This window comes from Hetaerina americana, unplaced genomic scaffold (genome assembly GCF_022747635.1).
Source record: "Hetaerina americana unplaced genomic scaffold, ioHetAmer1.1.p SCAF_14, whole genome shotgun sequence".
Taxonomy (NCBI): domain Eukaryota; kingdom Metazoa; phylum Arthropoda; class Insecta; order Odonata; family Calopterygidae; genus Hetaerina; species Hetaerina americana.
Window position 1 is genome coordinate 12,493,110 of NW_027286514.1, and position 22,730 is coordinate 12,515,839.

General features: G+C 34.7%; 1 protein-coding gene across 1 annotated transcript in view; it reads right to left on the minus strand.

Moving 5' to 3' along the window:
* Abca3 (ATP binding cassette subfamily A member 3) overlaps nucleotides 1-22,730 on the minus strand; it is a 44,573-nt gene that overhangs the window by 2,345 nt on the left and 19,498 nt on the right. The window contains exons 15-26 of the mRNA XM_071583525.1: nucleotides 21,886-21,992; nucleotides 20,409-20,558; nucleotides 16,913-17,215; nucleotides 15,755-16,043; nucleotides 13,344-13,469; nucleotides 13,005-13,250; nucleotides 10,173-10,484; nucleotides 6,926-7,191; nucleotides 5,523-5,670; nucleotides 4,883-5,093; nucleotides 3,409-3,640; nucleotides 1-1,701 (exon numbers count right to left, since the gene is read on the minus strand). The exon at nucleotides 1-1,701 is cut by the window's left edge and continues 2,345 nt beyond it. Coding sequence (XP_071439626.1) covers nucleotides 1,507-1,701; nucleotides 3,409-3,640; nucleotides 4,883-5,093; nucleotides 5,523-5,670; nucleotides 6,926-7,191; nucleotides 10,173-10,484; nucleotides 13,005-13,250; nucleotides 13,344-13,469; nucleotides 15,755-16,043; nucleotides 16,913-17,215; nucleotides 20,409-20,558; nucleotides 21,886-21,992 — 2,585 coding nt within the window. The 3' untranslated portion in view covers nucleotides 1-1,506. The remainder of the gene's footprint in view (nucleotides 1,702-3,408; nucleotides 3,641-4,882; nucleotides 5,094-5,522; nucleotides 5,671-6,925; nucleotides 7,192-10,172; nucleotides 10,485-13,004; nucleotides 13,251-13,343; nucleotides 13,470-15,754; nucleotides 16,044-16,912; nucleotides 17,216-20,408; nucleotides 20,559-21,885; nucleotides 21,993-22,730) is intronic.

Below are 22,730 nucleotides of genomic sequence, written 5' to 3' on the forward strand. Positions count from 1 at the left end.
AAAGTTCAAGAATTATCTAAATATCTATATGCTAAAAATTTCATATAAAAATGTAAGGCAAACAACGGATGGCCCTTATCATAATGCATCATAGTGGTTTTCCAATGAATCAGAGTTTACCTTACCAATGCCTGCCCTCCAAAGACTATAACTTGAAAGAAGAACGTTAATTGAAAGGTTGGTGGAAAATCCATGATTTAACAGCATAAAAGAAGGAAGTAGGTAGTGAAATAACTATTCTAGTTTTCTGACCTTATCATTCTAGATCCATAGGTGTTTAAACTTTTAAGTTTTTTATGAATATAAATGTCTATTACATTTTATGAGTCATCTTCCTTTCAGGTAAATATGGCAGAAAGAAGAGAAACCAACAGGTTGCTGTACATTTAGCAATTCATGAAATACAATCAACTAAATTTCATCAATGAATCAAAAAATACCTCACCTAAATAATTTAAGCATCAAGAATCACAGGGGGATTATGAGTAAAAGTAACCATAAAACTACTGAGTATGCTAAGGGTCATTCAATTATTCAATTTAAAACTCCTTTTAAGTCATTAAATTACTGAATACATATATAGGCAGTCTTAGGGAACATTTGCCGTGCACATGTGATACTCCCTCCGGATGCCCACCGAGTATTACCATTTTACATATATTCTGAGAAATAGCTACAGAAAACGGAATATCACTAACCAAATGGAGAATAAAACACTCACAGCCAGGATATAATGGAATGAAATATGATATAAACATGTTAATCAACCCTTATGCAATTTGGAGATGAATGGAAAATGAAAACACATCAAAGTATAAAAATATGGATACATAAATGGGAAAATACATATATCTACAGTAGATACTGATATATAAGACCTTATATTTGCCAGCTTTATATCCCCATATAGCTCTATAAGCATTTTCTTGACTTAGGCAAAGCTTGACTTAAATACTGGAGACAGGGTTGCGAATGACAATGTCATATTTAAAGATAGTAAACAAACATATCAAAAAAGAGATCAACAGATGCTAAACCCTCCAAACAGGCTTTGTATCCCAGATCACCGTTTCCTTTCTTTCTACCACGGTAATTATGATAGTAGCCTCAAGTATGGAATGAACTGATGCATAAAAAATATTCATGACTGAATTACTTCTGGAAGGATATGGAATACTCTTCCAAATGTAAAGATAGCATGCAGATTTGTTTTTGGTCTGTGTTTACCCAAAGCACCTAACTCAACATTTCTAGCTTATTTGTGTGCCTCAATTGAAGGCATTAAGACTCTTCATTAGAAAAAAACTAATCGTGCAGTGCTTCCCATCAACTTAAGAAACAGAGAAAAACATTATTAATAATAACACTCACTTAACATAATTCAGCAATGACTAACTCTCACACACGGTGCAAAAAGTGAAAGATGAAGATGCCTTATAAAAATATAAGAATCGATAAATAATCACAGCATTAACGCAACCATTCAGTCGCAAAGCTTCGTTTCTCTCAAATGTCCTCTTCAGCACTTTCTGAGACCTTCTTCTGCTCTCTTACAAATGAAAGAAACACTTGCTCTAAAGTGGTGTCACTGATGGAGTAGTCTTCAATCAAGGGGTGCATATTTCTCTGCAGTTCTTCCATAACTGTGAACATGTAAGCCCATTTGGTTTCTGGGTTCGTTATATGGTAATGCAGTAATCCCTGAAAATACAAATTGATGGATTTAACCATGCAAGTCCATGCCTCTGAAAAACAAGTTCTAATGCTGACCTTTATTTCTGTCTAAGCAACCACACTGGGTAGTAAGGTATAGCGCATACCAATAAATAATGGTGATGATGATAGGAGAGTGCACAATATTAAAACACCAGCTATTAAAATCAACAAAATCATTTACTGAATAAAATAATTCTGATAATGATCATTCAAATTTGACTTTGTTGAAATGGCAAGGGCTCTTCTAAGATTTATAACATTCTCTCTCTAAGCAATAAGAGACCATCAAAAATGAGCGATTTGGCTTTCTTAAGTTCATTATTACTCCTTTTCCAATTCATTTATAAACAATTAATTGCAATGACTGCCTTGAACCCCCAATTATTCATTTAAAGTATAAGTAAAGAGTATGAAATAATTTATAAGCACATCTTTACATACAATTTTGGAAGGGTCCATCTGCCATCTTCCTCTCTCTATTTCAGAAACATTTTGGTCCAAAACGCTTCCCAGAGAGGTAAATTAATATATATTTTTCCACAAAAATACCTTGAGAGTTCCTAAATTCATTAAGGTTTAAAGCCTAGCCCATACTATGAGTATGGTATCATTTTTAAATTGATCAGTGGCAACTAACAAAATGGCATTAAATTGACAACTACACTCATTCAGTCTTCATCAATTTTTATCAGGGTTTAAATTACAGATCTTCATACTACCACAGTTTTACTGCTAAAGTTATTTCTGCAATGGATAACCGATATTCTATCACTATTTTACGAGGGTCATCCGGAAAGTAGTACCCGTTCGTGCCGCATGAAGTGCTGACGACGCGAGTAGCCGCTGGACGAGGTCAGATAGCTTCAGTGGCTTGTCTGCCTTCTCTGAGCCAAGTTGCGTGACGCTAGCATTGCCTGTGTTGTTTCTGTGATTGTTTACAATGTTTAAAAAAATTGAGAACGCCGCCAGTTGTGAAGTGAGGGCAGTGATTAAATTCCTCAATGCAAGAAACGTTCGCCCATGTGATATTCATCGCCAATTAAAGGAGGTGTATGGAGACAATGTAATGGACGAGTCGTCTGTTCGGCAGTGGTGTCGCAACTTCAACATGGGGAGGGGGAACACACACGACGATGAGCGTTCGGAGAGACCGTCTGTCATTACAGACCAACTGGTGAGCTCAGTTGACGAATTCGTGAGGAACGATCGGCGCGTCACAATTGATGACATCTGTGAGCATTTTCCCAATGTTTCTCGAACAATTGTTCATGAAATTGTTAAACACCATCTGCATTATGCAAAACTTTGTGCAAGATGGGTCCCTCGCGTATCTCAATGAGCTGGCGGCGAAGGACTATGCAGCAGGAATACAGAAACTTGTCACACGTTATGACAAATGCCTTAATTTGCTTGGAGATTATGTTGAGAAGTAGTTTAAAGTATCCTCTTTCAAATAAAATTTTTTATGTTTGTTAATATTTACTTTTGTGTCTTTATTTCACGAACGGGTACTACTTTCCGGATGACCCTCGTACATTAAAAACACCACAATTCCTGACATCTACCCTCAATCATTGGAGTTAGTTCACAAATGCTGCTACCGAGGAAAACCATGCAGTAGATAAATGCAAAAAAATATCCACGATCACACCCCAGGATTATAGATCGCTATTAATATACTTTTGTACTCACCTCATGCTCATCCTTTAAAGTGCAAGGATTGAATGAGCTCTCAATTTTCTCCTTCACAGTGCTCACTTGAGGATTATCAGTGTCAGAAAAATTCATTTGCACATTAAGTTTCACAAGAAGAGTGAAACCTTGACCATACTTATGTTTGAGGTATGGAATGGTCCCAATGCATAAAAACTCCCCATTGACCATTATTGCCAGTTTGGTGCATAATGCTTCACATTCTTCCATGCTGCAACAAATGGATAACGATGTGGTTATAAAAATGAAATACATAAATGTTTCTCCATCATCATAACAGTGATTTAAAAGCACTTCATAGACTCCCATAAGTATGCACTAATTTTTGTTGATCTAGTTTACTGATAATGAAACTAATCTTACAGATATATTCAAAATTTACCTCAAAAAAAGTTAAAGGTAATCTAATTAAAAGGAGTGTAAGTTTTATACATTAAAGAATACCTTGAGGTGAGTTAATGAAATATAAAAAAAATTTCTCTAATATGGATCATTGGTAATATAAAATGATAAGTTAAGACTGGAATATGTGAACTGTAACATTCCCTATTCCATCATTCACATTTGGTACATCATGCAAGTTAGTGAGTAAAATCACTTGTTGAAATGATTTTGAACTAGACAAAAAATGTTAATTGTAAGGGTCAAATTAATTCATATATATTTACATCTACTTGTAAATATTCATTTACAAAGTCATACGGTGGTTGGCTTTCCAAACAGTATGCTTGTCAATGTGGTTTCTTTCAGGGTAATAAAATTTATCATCAATAGTTATTTTGAGAAAAAAATACCATAATGCCCTGAGTTCATTTTACATCATAGCCACAAAAATTCACAACAAACTTCTAAATTTCATAGGTGATGAAAAAAAATGCTTTTACTTATTTTTGTAGAGTTAAAACAGCATAAACTATTTAGGAAGTAGCACTTATTCCAAGTAATTTTCTATTTTCTAATGTTTTTTCTTACCAGCTGGCAGTGTGAGTCTACAAAGATAACATTGATACAACTTTTGAATGGATTGCCATGGGTGGGAGAGAAATTTGATATTAATACATGAATGAAATTTCCTGGGCCACCTGATAATATAAAAAATGTGGACAGCAATACTGGGCAAGCACATTTCAGATGTTCATACAATTATATGAGTACCTCTTGGAAAATTAATACACTATTTGCTAAAATATTTTAATTCTTTCCATTATATTGATAACTGCAATCTCCCTGTGACCAGTGAATTTGCATTTTTAATTATGATCCTCAACATTGATTGCTTGTGCACATCTCGCAATTATTTGGGCTCAAACATTTAATATTTAAAATTTTGGGTCATCAATTCTCTACTGCATCTAGCACACAGTGAGAAGGCAGGCATTTCACGGAGATTATAGAATCAAACAAACGTGATGACCCTCACCTGAATACATATTTCTATCCATGGGCAACTCACCTGTGAGAAGTTAATACAAGAGCCATACCCCCAGAGCAAGCAGAAGTGAGCACTGCCCAAAGCTGGCGACGGGCGACCGGATCAACCCCAGCGGTGGGTTCATCAAGGCAAACTAAAGGCAGGTCTCCCATCAGTGCAATTGCTGTGCACAGACGACGATGGTTACCGCCACTGTATGCACTTGTGTTACGATCTGCTGGCTCATTCAAACCTGATAGGTAACAATTAGAAAGCTATAAATACTTCACCATTCTCTCAAGGACACATGATACATTACACAAAAGCAATTAATGATATGTGACAAAAAAGAGAAACATCCTCAGCGTCTTTCAATGGATTAACACATATGCATACGTATTTGAAGACACTTTTATGTCTATTTTACTCAAGGTTTCATCCTGAAATAACCACACACAAAAGGTGAATTGCTCAGAAATAAGAATTCTGGTACCCCATGGTAAAAGGAAGTGAAGTCCACACCATTCATTGACTGATGCTGTCTTGAACTTAATATGCACGCTAGTATTAGGTATCAAGGATAAAACATGGGTAAATTTCTGGGTTTATTTGATAAATGTTTGCAAACAATAGAACATGAACGAACAATAAGACAACATTCTTACCAGCTGCAAAAACCTACCTAGATTATTCAGCCAAATTTGGACCGTCCTGTCAGCATTCTCATATGGAATACCACGCAGACATGCAAACAATTTGAGCATTTGTCTTCCAGTAAGTGAGCCCAATGTTGCATTGAATTGAGGACAATATCCAATACTTGTCACATACTGAAATTCAATAGAGAAGCAATTAAAGATCTTATGGACCCTTTGCAATAATGAAGTTCGTACATGACGATCGCAAAATAATAAGAAATATTGAAATTATTTTTAAGAAAAACAGGTGATATACACAAATAAATAGTTCTATGTGAAATTCCTTAGCTTATACTCATTTAAAACTGTGTTTCTGATATTTTTTCATCAAACACCAATTTTCTACGCTGTTGTTAAATTGTATAGTAGAGAATTGACTATTCATGGTGATTGAGAGGAAGATACTAGCAAATAATTGAAAACGATAGACACTCAAAGGTATAAAACTTTCCAGGCTATTATTTATTACATTATTTTCATGGGCATACTGAGCAGAAAAAGCCTAGCATGTAACTTTTAGTTATTAATAGATATTTTCATTGTTTTTTTTTAATCCAATACACAGTTCATTCTATTTGCCCTTCCATAAAAGGTTGATTAATTGCATGGCCTCACCGTCATGCAAAAAAATGAACATTAAAGGATTTGTGCACATGATATCATCAATTGAAAAAATCAAGTAACACTATTTTGCTAACATGAGTATGGGTCTGACTGTCATTGCTTTAAGGTATGCAAAAGTCTTAATGAAGCTATCCACCAATGCCCACCTTCTCCTTCTAAAACGCAGATTATCAATTGAAGACACCACAACAAAGAACATGCCCTTTGGCTTTGATGAACAGTGAAATAAGATCCACTATAAGATGGCCTGCCAAAGAGGTCCCCCAAATAGTCCCAGCCACTAATCTTCTTTACTATGACCCCCTCCCTACTACAGAATTCCAGAAAATCCAGGTCACTGACCTCCCCAACTTTCAATTAATTGATAAAGCTAGCTTATAAAATTAAGAACATTTAATAAATCTTTTCCAAATACTTTTTACAGTTATTTTTCAGCACATTCCTTAAAGCATATCAATGCAAACCAAAATATGATTGAGCAAACGTCAGTTAAAGCAGCACATGCAGTTGTTTACTTAGATCATAATGGTGCAGAGCAATTCTTTAGAGGATTCGTCATTTAGAAATTTTTAAAATTACACTTTCATCCTAGAGTGCAATTATATGATTTTCGTTATAATACAAGTAAAAAGCTTGAGATTAACAGAAAAAATGTTTTATAGAGGATTGGAGGGAATGCCTTTCATTGGGGTACGAGGATTATCTGCCCATGGGCCAGGAAATCAGAGAACATTTTAAATTCCACTTTACAATAATAATATACCTTCTTGTTTATTCCACTCCAATTTCCAGACTTTTCTCCCAACACATATGATGAATTACTAGATGTAGGGAGTGATCCAGTGATCATTTCAAATGTACTTGTTTTCCCTGCACCATTTGCACCAAGTAATCCAAAGCATTCACCCGAACGAACTCCAAAGGAAACTCCTTTGACTGCAGAGTTTCCTTTCCACAGCCATCGGAATAATCCATAATTCTTCTTCAAGTTGTGCACCAAAAGGGTGTCTACGCCATTTTTTTTAATATCTAGAAATATTAAATGAGAAACAATGATCACCATCCACCAATGTCAATGCTACATTACACAGCTGCTTAAGGAGTTTTGATTATGAACATCTTTTTATAAATCTATATAATACAATCTTCATTTGTATCATTACTAAGAGGGGGAGCATTTGGTTATAAGGAACATTAAAATACAAGAACCGTTCAACATGGAGTGATCATTAATTTTTTAATCGCATACCATCTTTGTGTAAAAATTAACTTTCATGTAATATTGTAATCTTACTCTGTAATGTATATGTGGTACAAATTTCACTGATTTGACCCGAGCATTGCATCAGCACTGAAGTTAAAAGTTGAACCATGTTCGGCTCTCAAACTACACCTACTTTAGATGATTATAAATGCTCTCCATTCAGGTGTCTCACCAGATTGGCAAATGGGAAAAAGTCACAGAGAGAATGAGGAACACACTTTGCATTAATTTTTGTGAAATATTCAGCAGTAATGTTCGTCATGTTTGGCAATCTATTACCGTGGTGCAGAATTCAGGTTCAAAATGATGAGGCCAAATTTCATCTGCAGTGATACCCTTCAAAAGAAATTCCCAATTTTTCTGCAACACCATCGTCAAGCAAAACTGTACGCGAATGTTTTTGTTTGGGTATGAGTGATCTCGGAACCCATAGCACAATAACACATCTCATGCACAATTTTTCTGTTACCATTTGTGGCACCACGCAAATGTAATTTTTAAGATTTATGGTAATGCTCAATAGCCTTCAATGATCTTCTTGCAAAATTACAGAAGGGGTTTTAATGTTACTTCCATTAGAGTGAAGCTCTGGGTCCAATGATTGGAGCTCCAAGTCCACTTCCTTTGAAATTGATTGTCTCCCATCTTCATTCTTTTTAAACCTTCTCCTTACCGTGCTGTAGAAAAGGACACACTCTCCATTACCCTAATGTAATTACCGAGACTTTGACAGACAACTTTTTCAAACAAAAGCAAAATTTCAAGGCAGTATGTAGTATACACATACTGAACATGTTTCTAATACAAATGTCCGTCATTGATGAATTTTTGGTGTCAAATCAATGAAACTTGTGCCACATACAGGTACACATTAAGCTATTCATATTACAAAGGTACATTTTGTCACCATCAATTCCGTATCAAATCTTTATGACTCTTCACTGAACAGCACACATACATATAAAAATTGCATTGCATGGGGATAGTTCACAAAATCTAGGAACTGTGATATGAGGTTATCCGTCAGAATCCATAAATTTGGAAAAACGTATTAATATTACAACCTCATTATTTCAAACCTCAAAGGACAAGAAAATGGCTTAAAAACATCAATTTTTTAGATCAACTAAAGGTAAAGGAATTTCTAATGTATCCATGCATGGCCAGTTATGATGCTTTATCTGCTCTGGTGATTTACGAGGCTGGATGAGTGTGTACGAATGACTTTTAGGCTCAACATTTCTCTCTCATTACCATGAGCATGCTCAGGAGTTATCACTTATAATGAGTGAAGAAATTAGCTGTGATCCATGAGAATTGATAAGCCTAGAAATACTCTACATGCAGCCAAACTCAGAAGCCATCAGACCACACAATCACGACCTATGACGCTTTTTTATCTACCGATTAAAATACTTACTAAACTACCCTGACAAATTTTTAACATATTTTTCCATGATTAATAGTACAGAGGCTCTGGCTGCTGTGAGTAATTGCCATTGTAGTGCTGACTTGACAGAAAATTCCCTTTTGGAGAGGAATGATGAGCAAGGAAGAACGATCCTTAGCCCTACTTCAAAAGGGTTTACAGAAGAAAGTGGCATCTACAAATAGATACCGCTTCAATATCTGGTCTGAGAATAACTGTTGAGGCTGATTTTTTTATTGTGATTTTAACTTTGTGTAGGCCTGTGGGTAAATTCACAGCTAACGGTGAATTTCTGTCTGTGTGAACAAATCACAGTAAAAAATCAGTCTTAACAACTGTTTTTGGACCCGATATTGAAACGGCATCATTTTTTTGTAGTTTTCAATAATTAATATCCCAGAAAAACCCATTTGAATAGGGTATGGAATAAGATAAGCAGAAGGGTTATAAAATTATCACAGTACATGCATTTACTATTAGAAAATAAAAATGAAGAATACAATTGTTTTTATGCATTAGATAAACACTGAAGGGTACATTAGAAAAAAAATCAACTGATAATCATGCCAGATCAGGTGGTAAACCAGAAAATTGGTGTTGATTTTTAATTAATGCAGTGAAGAAGTGAAAAAATCTATGTAAGCACATATGTATTTCATTGACTGCACATTTCCATCTGTTGAGTCTGATAGCATGAAAAGCTTCTGCTGCAGAAAGGGACATCAAATAACCTCTCCATTCTAGATGGCCTAACCAGAACAAAATCATAGTTACTGAGAGAAGCTCAGTGAAATCAATGTGACCATTTAAATACTGATACAAAGACACCAAATCAGCATTTTCCTACTTCTGGCTGACAAAGTTAAGTTCAAAACAGAATTAACCAGGTCCTGATTAACAGTATACTCGTGTAAATGAAACTTTAGTGATACAATACAAAGATTTTTGCACTGTACTCCATCAAGACACTTGACATGGACAATATAGACTGATAGTTCAACATACAGTACAGTATTCCAAAACTGAATGAATCAACAATATTAAGATCAATTATTAAGAAAACATTATGAACAAATTTCACCATTAAGCATGCTGGAAAACTGTAGCAAATTAACATTAATACTAGAACTTCTATGCTTCACAAAAAATAACACCAATCGACAAGGATTATAAATTCAAACTTGGAATCTGTCATGTTAAGTTTGGCAACATACCAATTTTGACAGGTGCTCTACTGCTTCTAAAAATAATACAAAATCTTTGAAAATAAACTTATACTAAGCTAAAAGACAAATTTCATACGAAGATTGTACTTACTTCTAACAGCATAATCAACTCGCTCATTTTCTCTGAGGACATCATCATCGCCACGGCCATCAGTTTCCACAATGTTCTTTCTAAAACACTGCGATAGAAATTCTATCAGTTTTTCCAAGGCGTTTGGGAAAATTCCCAGATCTATGAGGTAGAGAAGCCCAAAGTAAAACAAGGAGAGCAGTGCTAAGGCAAACAATTCAATTCCAATGCCTTCAGGTTTGAGGTTTGTAAATGAATGCTTCATGCTGAAGTTGCCCCATCCAAGGTATGACACATGCTCATGACAATTGCTGAAATCCTTACACAAGTTTTCTGTAGAAATAAAAAGAAATGCATCATTATCATTAATGATGAGGTTGTTTTTTAGCATCAATAACAGACACATTCCCAGGATTTACTATGCAGTATTTTTTCCATAATTTGGAGATATGTAGTGACTATTCCAGGTGCTTATTTACAAAATAGAACATATTATTTTTTAATAGGTAAACAGCTTTTTCTTGAAATAGGTACTTTTGTTTCATACTTGATTTCAAGGGGAGTATATTGAAAAACCTTAAGCCAATTGCAGGTCCTTGTATAGAGACTATGGTAATCACGGTTGGACTTGTATTGAGAAAATTGGATAAATGTCAAACGTAAATGCCCCTTTGCATGCAAGATGACATTAAATATATATATTCAAGGTACTGGTAATAAAACAAGTCTTTTGAAGATAGGTTTACAAGGTGCATCGCAAGGAGCATTGCTCATAATACGTATAATCCTCTATTGGATTTTGAAGATTATACCCACATGGGGAAAGGAACCCCAGAAGAGGATACTAAAAGTAACACGAGAATAAAATTCGCCATAGTAAATGGATAGATGGACCTCTAAATTTACAGAATATCAAATATTTCTAATGAGGAAGCATAGGAAACTTAGCTGTCTATGTAATTTGAAAATGCGTTCCTCCCAAAGACATGTTTCTATGTAGATAACTTCCAGTAATTAGATACTGGAATTTTGGGGAATGCTTACACCTGCTGCATCTACTGAGATTGCAGCGGAAACTTTGTTTTTATTGGTGAAATAAATCAGGCCGGACTTGTTTGAATTGGGTTTTAGGAAGTTAAGAAGACAAAATTCAGTGAAAATCTGAGCTACTTCAGCTGCTCTTTCTGTAAAACTGTCCACTGAGGAGGCTGACACAATAATATTTGTATCGTCAGCATACAGTAATGGATCTTTTCCCTTAATGGACTTAAGATTATCTGCTAGATCATTAATATAAATTAAAAATAAAATTGGGCGAAAGAACAGAACCCTGGGGAACACCCAGTGTTACTTCCCCACCAGGAGAAACGAATTTGGAGCCATTTCTTGAGAGCTTTACAAGCTGATACTATTCAATTAGATATGATTCAATCCATTGGATGTGTCTCTTATTCCATAAAGTTTCAGTTTATACAAGAGTAGCTGATGATTGACGCAGTCAAAAACTTTAGTGAAATCAAAAAATAATCCTAAAGTTTCTGTTCTATTATCCAATCCTAAAAGTATTTGATTCACCATGTGATATGTGGCTGTTGTAGTGGACCATGTTTTTCTAAATCCACGTTGAGACGTGGATAATAGGTTATATGTTTCAAGATATGATACTAGATGATGATAGAAAACTATTTCAAATATTTTCCCCCACTGGTTCAACAGGGACATTGGTCTATAAGAATTCATGGCCATTTTGCAACCTTTGCCTTTGTATATTAGCACTATTTTGGCTGATTTAAGAGGGCTTCGGAAAATTCCAATATTTAGGGATTTATTAATTAAGAATAACAGCTTAACTTTAATAGTATTCAATGACCTTTTTATGACTATCTCTGGGATGCCATCAAATCCAGGACAGGGGGATAGATATAATGGATTGTATGTGTTAGGAATAGGAGAATAATTAGCTGAATTGACTGAAACTGTGGGATTTGATTTCTTAGGTGGAAATCATTCAGAATGAAGACCATTTTAGGATAATCTGGAATAGAATTTACAGCGGAGTTATACAGTTGAAGATCTTGGTAATTGTCTGCATTGGTAAGACTATGGTTTTTGAAAGATTTTCTAGAATACAGTAAGTTTTGGCGATAACTTTTCTTGAGCACTGAATATTCCTGACGATCAGCTGGATTTGATTTGCTTTTGTAATACAGAGCTGCATCTTTCATTTTTCTTGAAAGCCAAAGAATTTCATCCGAGACCCACTGAAATTCGTATTTAACAGGTAAGCTATTGTTTTTCATAAGCTTCAGGGCAAGGGGAAAACAGATTTCAATGTAATGTAGATAGGTGGAATAGAAATATTCAAAGCTTTTGTTCAAGGACTTGAAGGAAAACAAATTGGACCACTCATGGGAATTTAATAAGTCACAAAAGGCGATCATATTCTGATCAGAGATATAACTTTGTAGTATTTTTTACTTTCGTTGGATGTGGACACAGTAAGTGGGTAGTGATCTGATAGGTGTGCATTAATGGTATTTGTTCGCACAAGTTCAAGGTCTATATTAGTTAATATAATAAGTCTTTATGGTAAATAAATTCCCATTCCGAGTAAGGGTGGGGGGAGTGCCTTTCATGTGCTGCCTGGTTTCCCAGAAAGGTCTGGTATCAGCAAAACCACACAGTTTGGGGGTGACCAGAGGTGTCACCCTGGGATCTAAACTGGGCTTTATGGTCGGTAGACCATCACTACCCACTGGACTACCATGTCCTATGCTTAAAAGATACTGCAGCCACATTAAACATGAAAGTATTAATTTACTTAAAGGTGTCCTCTAAAAATAATGAGCTCACCACAACAGCTAATGTCAAAATTCATGTCCTGAAGGGCTGCTACTTCACAAAGTGATTTCTTCAGATGTGCAGGTATACTTGAACACTTCATGTTATGAACAGCAACATGAGCAATTTTAGCAAGGCCATAGGCACCATTGAAGAAAGGTATCACCATTCCAACTGAATGGAGAACAACACCAATGTGCACATGGCTATCATTGAGAAACATCTCCATCACAAATGTAATAATTCCAAATATCGAACCTGAAAAATGTAGAATATCAAGTAATGAACATATTTGATCCTTAATTATAAAACTCATTCAAAATGTTTGAAAACATCTTTACAATTCCTTACCAAAGATAATGCCAAAAGTAACAAAGAACATGAAAGCACTCCCAGTAGTTTTCTTGAAGTAGCTAATAAGGTAGGCAAATGGTATTTCACAAGCTGCTATCAATAGTGATAACAAAAGAAGGGAGCCTGAAATTTGAAGGAATATTACTAGAAATAACATATGAATTGATTCAGTGGCACTTAAGCTGTTCATAAAATCAGCACCAATTCCAAAATAATGGCTACGAAATGAACATGAGCAAGAAGGCACTAAATTTCCCCTCATGGTTTCATCTGAAACTATTCTTCTACCATATACATATGTGTATAGATACTAATTGCCATATTATGGCCATGAATTAATAATAGTGAGAGACAAGATAAGTTTATGGAAAGAATTTCATGAAGATATATGCCAAATTATTGATTTCTAAAATTTTAAATGATAATAATCAATTCTTACTTGAAATCTGTACAAATAAAGTTGAAAATTACTGAAAATGGAGATTAATACTGGTATAAAGAAGTATCACAGAAATATATTTAACAGAAACATTCTGCTTCCTCAATATTTGGATGACTGTCACAATTTTCACCAACCTTCCTATTTCCTCCTAACTCCTCTCTATTAAAAATTTTTAGATCCCATTTTGTGACCATAAATATTTTTCTCATCTTTTTTGTAACTACCCTTTGAAAACATCATTTCAAAACTCTTAGTAGAATTGATGCTTACCATTCATTTAGACTTGCCAAACTCAATTGTAGATCCATTACACAAATGTCACACACAAAATATATAAATGGATCATTTATCTGAAACTTCATAAAACAAGAAACAACGTAATATTTTACTGCATTAGAAATTGGATTGCCTAGCAACAGAGGAGCTGTCATCACACTACTTATGGATAGTTAATCCATGCAATTTTTACATCTATACATTTTTTGTCATTTTTCTGTATGAAAACGAAGTTACTCCAGTGATGCATTTTTATGAAATATTTTAATATTAGTACCAACACTTATTATAAATCGTCTGTGATTTATCTCAAATATTTATACCAACTCCCCGATTTTACAAAGATACAGCCCACAAGGCAAGGGTGCCCCTAGTCAACTATATCTCAGTAACTATTCAGCAGATGATATAAATGGTTAAGGCACATTATGGCTAATGTCTAACAAAATATTGTAACTAATTACAATGCAATACTTTCAAATTGCAAAAAATCATTTGCCTTGAATGGGATTTGAAACCGCACCTCCATGTCCCCTTTAAAGCCCCAAACATTTTGAAGAGTTAGAGGATGCCTCGGTAGTTAAACTGACCAACATATTCTGCATGATGTTGAGGGATCTGGATTCAAATCCCTGTCAAGGCGAATGATTTTCACATTGAAAATGTAATTCGCTTCAGTGGATGACTTCGCTAAAAATTACCATTGCAGCATCTCCTGCAGTCTCTTAGAATTGGTAATAATATAAATACAATGAGAATACAATACTGGAATAACGCTGTTTCTACCCAGAAGGAATGAAAAAGAACAAAGGACGTCAAAATGTAAAAACTTCAACCTCATTCCCAATAGATGATAATAATAATACTAAACGTGATTTATTTTGTCACCAAAGGAAGCAATTTAGGCAGAATCCCGAAATTCATTCACAAAAATAATATTTTGCATGTACCTGAGGAAGATTTTTACCTCAAGATTGAAAAGAACAGGAAGAAGATGAGTCAGAAGAGTTAACATGACATTCAATGGAAGTAAAGAAAGATGACAATTGGGAATTTTACAGGTTTTTTTCTTTAAAATAAAATTCAAATAATAACCTGAAAGACGATATTAAATTTTGCAAAAATAAATACCATATATTTGAGGGCTTGCTTTAAATTAACCCATGCAAGTGTTTTATGCATTAAATCTAGTTCTATATTTGTTACTCTTTATATGAGCCCCATTTCAGTGTTATAAAGTTTTTAACCTAATTTTATTTGAATAATTATAAAGGGAAAGAATGACACATTTGAAAGTCTCTTTTCAGCATTAAAGAGAGGCACACTAAAGTTTCAGGGAACAATTGTGTTGAGACTCTTTGTATTCTTCTCTAGCAAAGGGTTATTGAATGGACATTATCCTAATTGGAAATAATCTTATTGACTATTGCACAAACTCCAAATGAAAGTAACTGAAAAATGTGGTTATTATTACTTGGGAAAAATAAATCAGTGATAGGTATAAATTTTATCCAATTTTTTACGTAAATCTTGAACAAACAGCCAATTCTTACTCTCAAGAACTAGTCTAGTGAACTCCAATTTAGCTAGTCTGTGTGATATCCAACTTCATACGTATGAATAAGAAAAAAAGTATACATCATCAATAAAATTACTACTGCGTAATGACACTTTCTAATAAAAATATTACCATAGAAGTCTGCAGCAAATATCCATGATCCTCCTGCTGTGATAGGAAAGAATAACAGGGCTGCACAGATGACCAACATAAAAATGGCAATATCAAATAAGAAGGGTACTATCCAGAAGAGGATAGAAAATGATTTCATGGCCATGAGCTGTAAGTGACGTGCACCACTTGCACCTTCTAAAGTTGGCAGCATTGTGAAAAATGCACAGATCATGCTAAATCCTTGAAGGCCAAATAAAAACCATATCGCCATGGCAGTATTGACATCACTCATATTGAAACTGGGTGCCTGGAAGAAGATACGAAATTTCATCAGTTTTTTGCAATATATTGCCTACATTGCATTCTTCCATTCAACTCAGCCACTAATTGCAATAAAAATACACATGGCTAATATCATACAGGAGAATTCAAAATCATACTGAAAAGATAAGTCACTTTTTCCAGTATTTTAACTTTCTCCTTCACTATATTATTCATCAAGATAGCATTTCATACAAACTGGATGTTAGAGTAACATCTCCTCAGTATGTGAACACGTTTGTGTGTATGAATTTGGTGAGTAACTTCATTAAATACGATTTATTATATTGTGATTAATAGTGCAAAATATATTCCCAGGTCAGATCCCAAAAAGTTACACTCAGCATAATTCATTTTCCTATAAAATTTAATTGCATTTCACTCTACAGACACAGATGTAGATCACACAAAAAAAGGAGAAACAACACTGATTTAGGCAATATTTTGCCTCACTCATACCATACATTGGATGTGTGTAAATTAAAGTTTGAAGTAGTTTTTCTAATTTAAAAATTTAACATTTTCATCTTTTTGCTACTTTACCAGAATCTTCCCTTCAATCTAGTTGATGCCTCTAAAGATGGGCAATAATTTTTCATGAAAAACAATTCCAGGGATTTATTTTAAGTGGTGAGTGAAAGTGCTTTCATTACTTAAAATCAAATCTAAGCATAGATAAAAGCAAGTTAAGATTCAGAATGGGAATGATCATGATGAAGCAATGTGCTACAATAAGAATCAAATTCCATTCACCTCTAAAACTATTTTCAATTCACACTTGACCATGACTTCCACCAGAGTTTTGATTTACGGTAAATATAAAATATTTATTGGCTAAAATCTACGTATACTCACCAAATTGAGATAAGGAAATGGATGATTAGTGGCTATGATTGAGCGGTCAGTTGAATTAGTCAGCAAACGGAGAAGGGTTGTTGTCACAAGATTCAAAGATGTGGGGCATGAATGCATCAAAGTGGTAGAGTACAATATAGTTATTTCTTTTTCACCAAAGGCAGCTGATGCAATGTAATTCTCTCTATAGCCACCTTCATCAACCACTGCTGCATCAAGTAGAGCATCTGTGATTCCACCCCATTCTACCCTCGTCACATTTGTACCCTTGCTGTTCAAAAGTTGGACATATACATTCTCAGCCTGGAAAAAAATTCAATTGAAACTAAATAAATATGTACCTATATCTATAACTTGAAATAAAATAATTAGTACAAGGATTATTTATCTATAGTACAGATTAACTAAGACAGGCAGTTATTAAGGGGACAAATTCTGGCTTCTTGAGGAATTCCACAAAAAGGATTCCCAGTTCCTCAACCTCAAGCTGTGGTGGCAGGAACAAAAGTAAGAGTATACAAACTAAGGTAATTACCAAATTAAATCAGTCCCAATCAGAAGAAATGTTCAAATCAGTTTAGTAATATTGTATGCATACAAAACTAATCTATAATACAAAATACCTTTAAGTGAGGAAATTAAAAAGAATTCTGTAGAGTAGTGTAGCCTCTAGGGAATATTTTAATGTTTTATGCCACTATCAAATCCTTTGACTATATTTAGTTGAGAAATTAGTACAAAATTTCATATTAAAAGAAGTTTTTATCAGAGGCGACTGACAGAGCTAAGGTCATTTGCGCCACTAAGGATGGATGGGAAAGGAAGGGTGGAGAGAAACTCGGCATTGGCATTAGCCTACTCTTGTCAAAAGGCGCAAAGAGGTCCACAGTTTAATGTCCCATCTGACAGATTTGGTACCCACTTAAAGTGCTCTCCAAAAAGCACCTCAAGTAGCGATCAGGATACCACTGAAAAATATTTGTCATCTCCAGGATTTGAACCCGCAACCTCTCAGTGGGAAGCCTGTACATTAGCCTCTGCACCATCCTGATTCCCTCATTTCATGCTTTGTCAAATGAATGAATGATTTTAATTCATGACAAAATCAAGGAATACATGTAATTGAAAGGGCTATTCGGGCAAAAACATAAAGAAAAATTGTTTAGGATCTCCTTAGCCTCCCTTGACATTTGATACCCTAATTCCAGGATATTGACGATTACTACTCCTGTAGTTTAACCAATTTCTTTTGTGAAGAACCTGTAGTTATCAAATATCTAGGTTGCCACAGGATTATAAGACTTGGAATGTAGATACTTTTATTTAGGGGCTGTTTTCATTACACAATTGGGTTTGAAGTGAAAGAAACAAATGCCATGTTGATAAGTTTTTCAAAAGGAAGTATGTAATGATTAACTTTGCAGAGACAAGATAAATTTTACACAAGTCACCAGTAATAGCTGAAACAATATTGTGATAGAATTGTCTTCCATTTGTTTAATTTGAATATTTCTCACAAGGGTCACCAATGCAACATATGTCAATCTACTATAATATTATGGGGTGCCCGAAGTGGGGTGCAACTCGAACAGCCTCTCCCAGTAAAATGCCAACATCTCCTTCACACAATGTCACCTATTCCCAGTAATAAGGCAATGAGAGACGGAAGCCATTAAACTTGGGAAAGGGTGGAATTATTCTGAGAGAAGTAGCAAACACTTCACCAAGTGTCAATGGCTACCCATAAGGAGGAAGAGTGAGGAGAAGGCCAGGGCACCCTGTCGTCCAAGATGTGTGAAATTGCCTCAAAAGGCAGATTGAGTGCATAGAGAAGAACAAAATTGGAATGTGGAAGGCAATAGTAAACCATCCCATTGAACACCCACAGTGGCATCCTTTGAAAGGCAATGAAAAAAACAATGGATTCTTCTCAAAATAAATGTTCCATGATCCAAATAGTTTCTTGTTCCAATCTCTAGGGTATATATTTTGTCCAAATTCAAACATTTCAAGATGTCACATGGAATGTTAGAACAGTACTGGAGAATGAAAACTTGAGAGAGAGAAATGTGTGAGACAAGGTGAGAAGGAAATGGGAACGTGAGAGAGGGTTGCACCCTCATGACGAAAGGATGGAATCGAGTCAAGATAATGGTAAATGAGGGGTAAAGAGATCAGTGAAAATAAGTGAAGTACACAGGACACAGAGTAATTAAAATGAAGGCTGAAAGCACCCCCAAAGACTAGCTGATGATAATGACGCAAGTATGAGACATTGTATTCCTTCCCTGGCTCCTAAAGTTGGGTATATAAGCCCTGGTAGTGGGGCGCAAAGCAGTCAGTTGGTTATCTGGCAGTGACTGGTAGGACACGAGGCTTTGGCTGTGTTGTGCTTATCGCGACAGCATGTCCTATTGCTGACTCAACATTGGATGAGGGGTCTGCCTGGGTTAAGAGTTTTGTGACTGCATCCATCCTGTCTTTATCCCTTACTTTCTGACGGACAAGGGCCTTGCCTAGGTAATGAGTTTTGTGACCACGGCCACCCAGCCTTTATCCCTCACTTTCTGACGGATGAGGACCTTGCCCACGTTACAGTGTCTGTGACAGCATTCGCCGCTCCCGCACTCCTCGTCGGACCTTACCTTTGGACAACAGCTCTGCCTGGGTTACAGGTTTTCAAGTTTTGTGACCGCATCCATCCTGCCTTTACCCCGTCCCAGGCAATGTTCTGCCATGCTAATGTTGTCCGTTCTCGTGCTAGGTTACCAAGGGTCTAGCCATCCCAATTGTACTTATGTAAATGGTGTAATATGACTGACGTATAATACATGATGTTTTTGGTAAGACTCGGCATATTTAATGTGACCTTCCCTGATACCCTTTGTGTCACACATAAAAGTGACAATAAAGATGTATATGCCAGGTCCTGGACATTTAGATGAGGTGGAGTCAATGTAAAAGAATGTAGAGAAGGAAATAAAGAAAGGTAAAGATATTGTACTGACTATAACATGGTAGCAGGAGAGACAAAAGAGGAAAAGATAAGGGAAATGTGGTATGGGAGGAATTGAAGATGAGAGAGGCTCATGGAATTTTGTAAGGAAAAGAAAATGACAGTAGCACACAAACATGGTTTCAAAACAACAAAAGAAGATCATATATTAACAGCTCCAAGAGGTGGATACAGAAGACATTGACAAGAGGATCTAATAGTATCCAAAAACTCATGTGACCTACTGGGAGCAGATGCAAGCTATCAACGTTTATTGATGGTAATATTAAACATTAAACTGAAGACAAAAATTGGCACAAAAAAGATGACAATTAAACATGGAAAAAATAGAAGAAACAGGACAAGCTGTTCTTGGAGTAATGTATAACTCAAGGCTTATCATCACCCTAAATTAGTACCTAAGACTGAAGAAAATAAAATATATTTGAGTTCTTATATTTAACGAATATATAATTAACTGATTGCAAATCAATTACTAACCTGTAGACCAACTGCACCTTTTTCAGATACAAACGCGTTTGAGTTTCTGTAATCTTGAATTGAAAATGTCAGTGCTGGTTCGTTGTACTCATGAGAGGTTGGATCGGTGCCATGTAAGGCTAGAATTAACAATAGTATCCCGACAATGGCCTGAAAAATGATGGATGTGACATTTATAAAAACCAATGAATAGTAAATAGAAAAGGTAGACAATTGGAAAAATTAAATTTCCCATGGGATAGTACAAATCATAATCAAACAACAAAAAATTGCTGAACTGAAGTGAAAATAATAATCCAAATAAAAATCAAAAACTCAGAGAAGAAAGAATATTTGGGTAATAAGGTGCTCATATGGAATTTTGCACTCTACTTATAGCAGTGAGACATTGGGACTTTGCACACGTGAATATGTTTCTGGAAAGAACACTAACCCACTGAACTTGGAGACTGAATTGAGACATGAAATGAAGCTGAGGCTGCCAAGATTTAAGATTAGAGGTAGCAAATGTGGCAGTAAAAACAAAAATTACTCAATCATCTTACAGTTAACACATATTTGCCAATAAATATGGACTATATCAAAATGGTATCAAGTAAAAGATAAATGATTCATTAAGTTTTGCTTAGAGATAGAAACTATTACTTATTATTATGCAGTCGGAGGAACATAACTTCAGTCACTTTAGGCTAAAAGAAATCTGTACCATACTCAACAACATCCAAATTCATTTGGGTAGCTGCTAATACCAAGAATATCTACCATGCTTTTGAGACTGTGGAAAAATGGAAATGCCGCATTAACTCAATAAAAATACAATTGAGTAAACTCTTGATCATCTATGCACAGATTATCCATGCTACTCACTTTCACCTCAAATTTCAATTAAATTACAATTGTAAATATAATTAAATGATATTAAAATTTGATATATTTAAAAAAAATTCAATTTTGAAATGCCTAGGCTTCTTTGGCTAAAAGTATTCAATGCCACAAAATAAAAAGTTGCCAATAGTATTTAATGTTTTAATTGAAACATTTCTGTAGATACTATCAATGTAGCCAAACCTTAGAAAACATGTCCCACTCAAATATTAAATAAGGATTCTACTGTGGTTTTCCTTCCATGTGATTTGAAACAACACTTTCAATGCTAAGATGTTGACAAAGCAAATTTTTGAAAGAAACAAATCAAACAAGTTAGAAGCTTTCTTTTGCAATTTGTTATTATGAAATCAGGAACACACTCTTGAAAGTCTGATTATATCCAATTTTCCAAAAGTGTTCGCAAAATCAATAAAATTGCTTCCTCATAATATTTGACTACTTCTTAAATTTGATCATGACATCTAAAATGGACCTCTAGGTACATACATACCACAAAGTGCCATTCAAATTGATAAACTAAAACACTTGAAACTTAAAAGGCTTGAAATTTTAGAGCACAGTAAAACAAAAATTAATTTTATTAATTTACCTGCATCAAAAACAGAATCCATTTAGATTTCATAAACAATGCCTTCTTGATTAACAACGCTTTAGCTTGCTGATTGTACAAGTGGATACCACAAACCTTTGCATCAACTGAAAATTAAATGTTACATAATGAATACATAATGTTCTCCAGAGAAACTGATCAACTTCAATTAGCAGCATTCATTAAAAATTTATCAAATTAATTTGCATGAGTTTAACTTTGTCTTCGTAATCGCATTCAATAGGATGCGTTTCATTTATATGCATAAATAATTTATCCTAGATAATGCAAATAATTTGTATGCATGTATGAAATATAACATATATATTTACATAATCAAAATCATGTATTTGATAGCACATTGAGTTACATCAAATTACTGTTTCAACAAACTAAATATTTGACTTCCAATGCTCGAGAATCCACTATTGAGGAGCTCTTTAACAGTACCCTTAATCAAGAAGACATGAATCAGGTACAAACTATAATAAATTGTTGTCAATTCGAAGTTTATAGAAAGTTAACAACGGAAAAAGAAATGAGATAAACCTTTTTCCACCTCATGTCTAAGCAAGGCCATCTAATGAAGATGAAATCTAAATTAATTTTTACCTATTTCTTATCTTTACCTTTTTTTGACTATTTATAGTACTATTGTGACATTCATTTCCATTGATATCTTTTCCATAACACCCCAAAAACTATGCATAAAGAAAGTGAGAATTGGTCTCTTTTTTACTGAGTTAGTTTGGATAAAACTTAGGAATATTATATCAATCAAACAGATTCTATTGCATGAATTTCTATAAAAAGTGGCATTTCTGTGAATTTCTGAATCCTCAGAT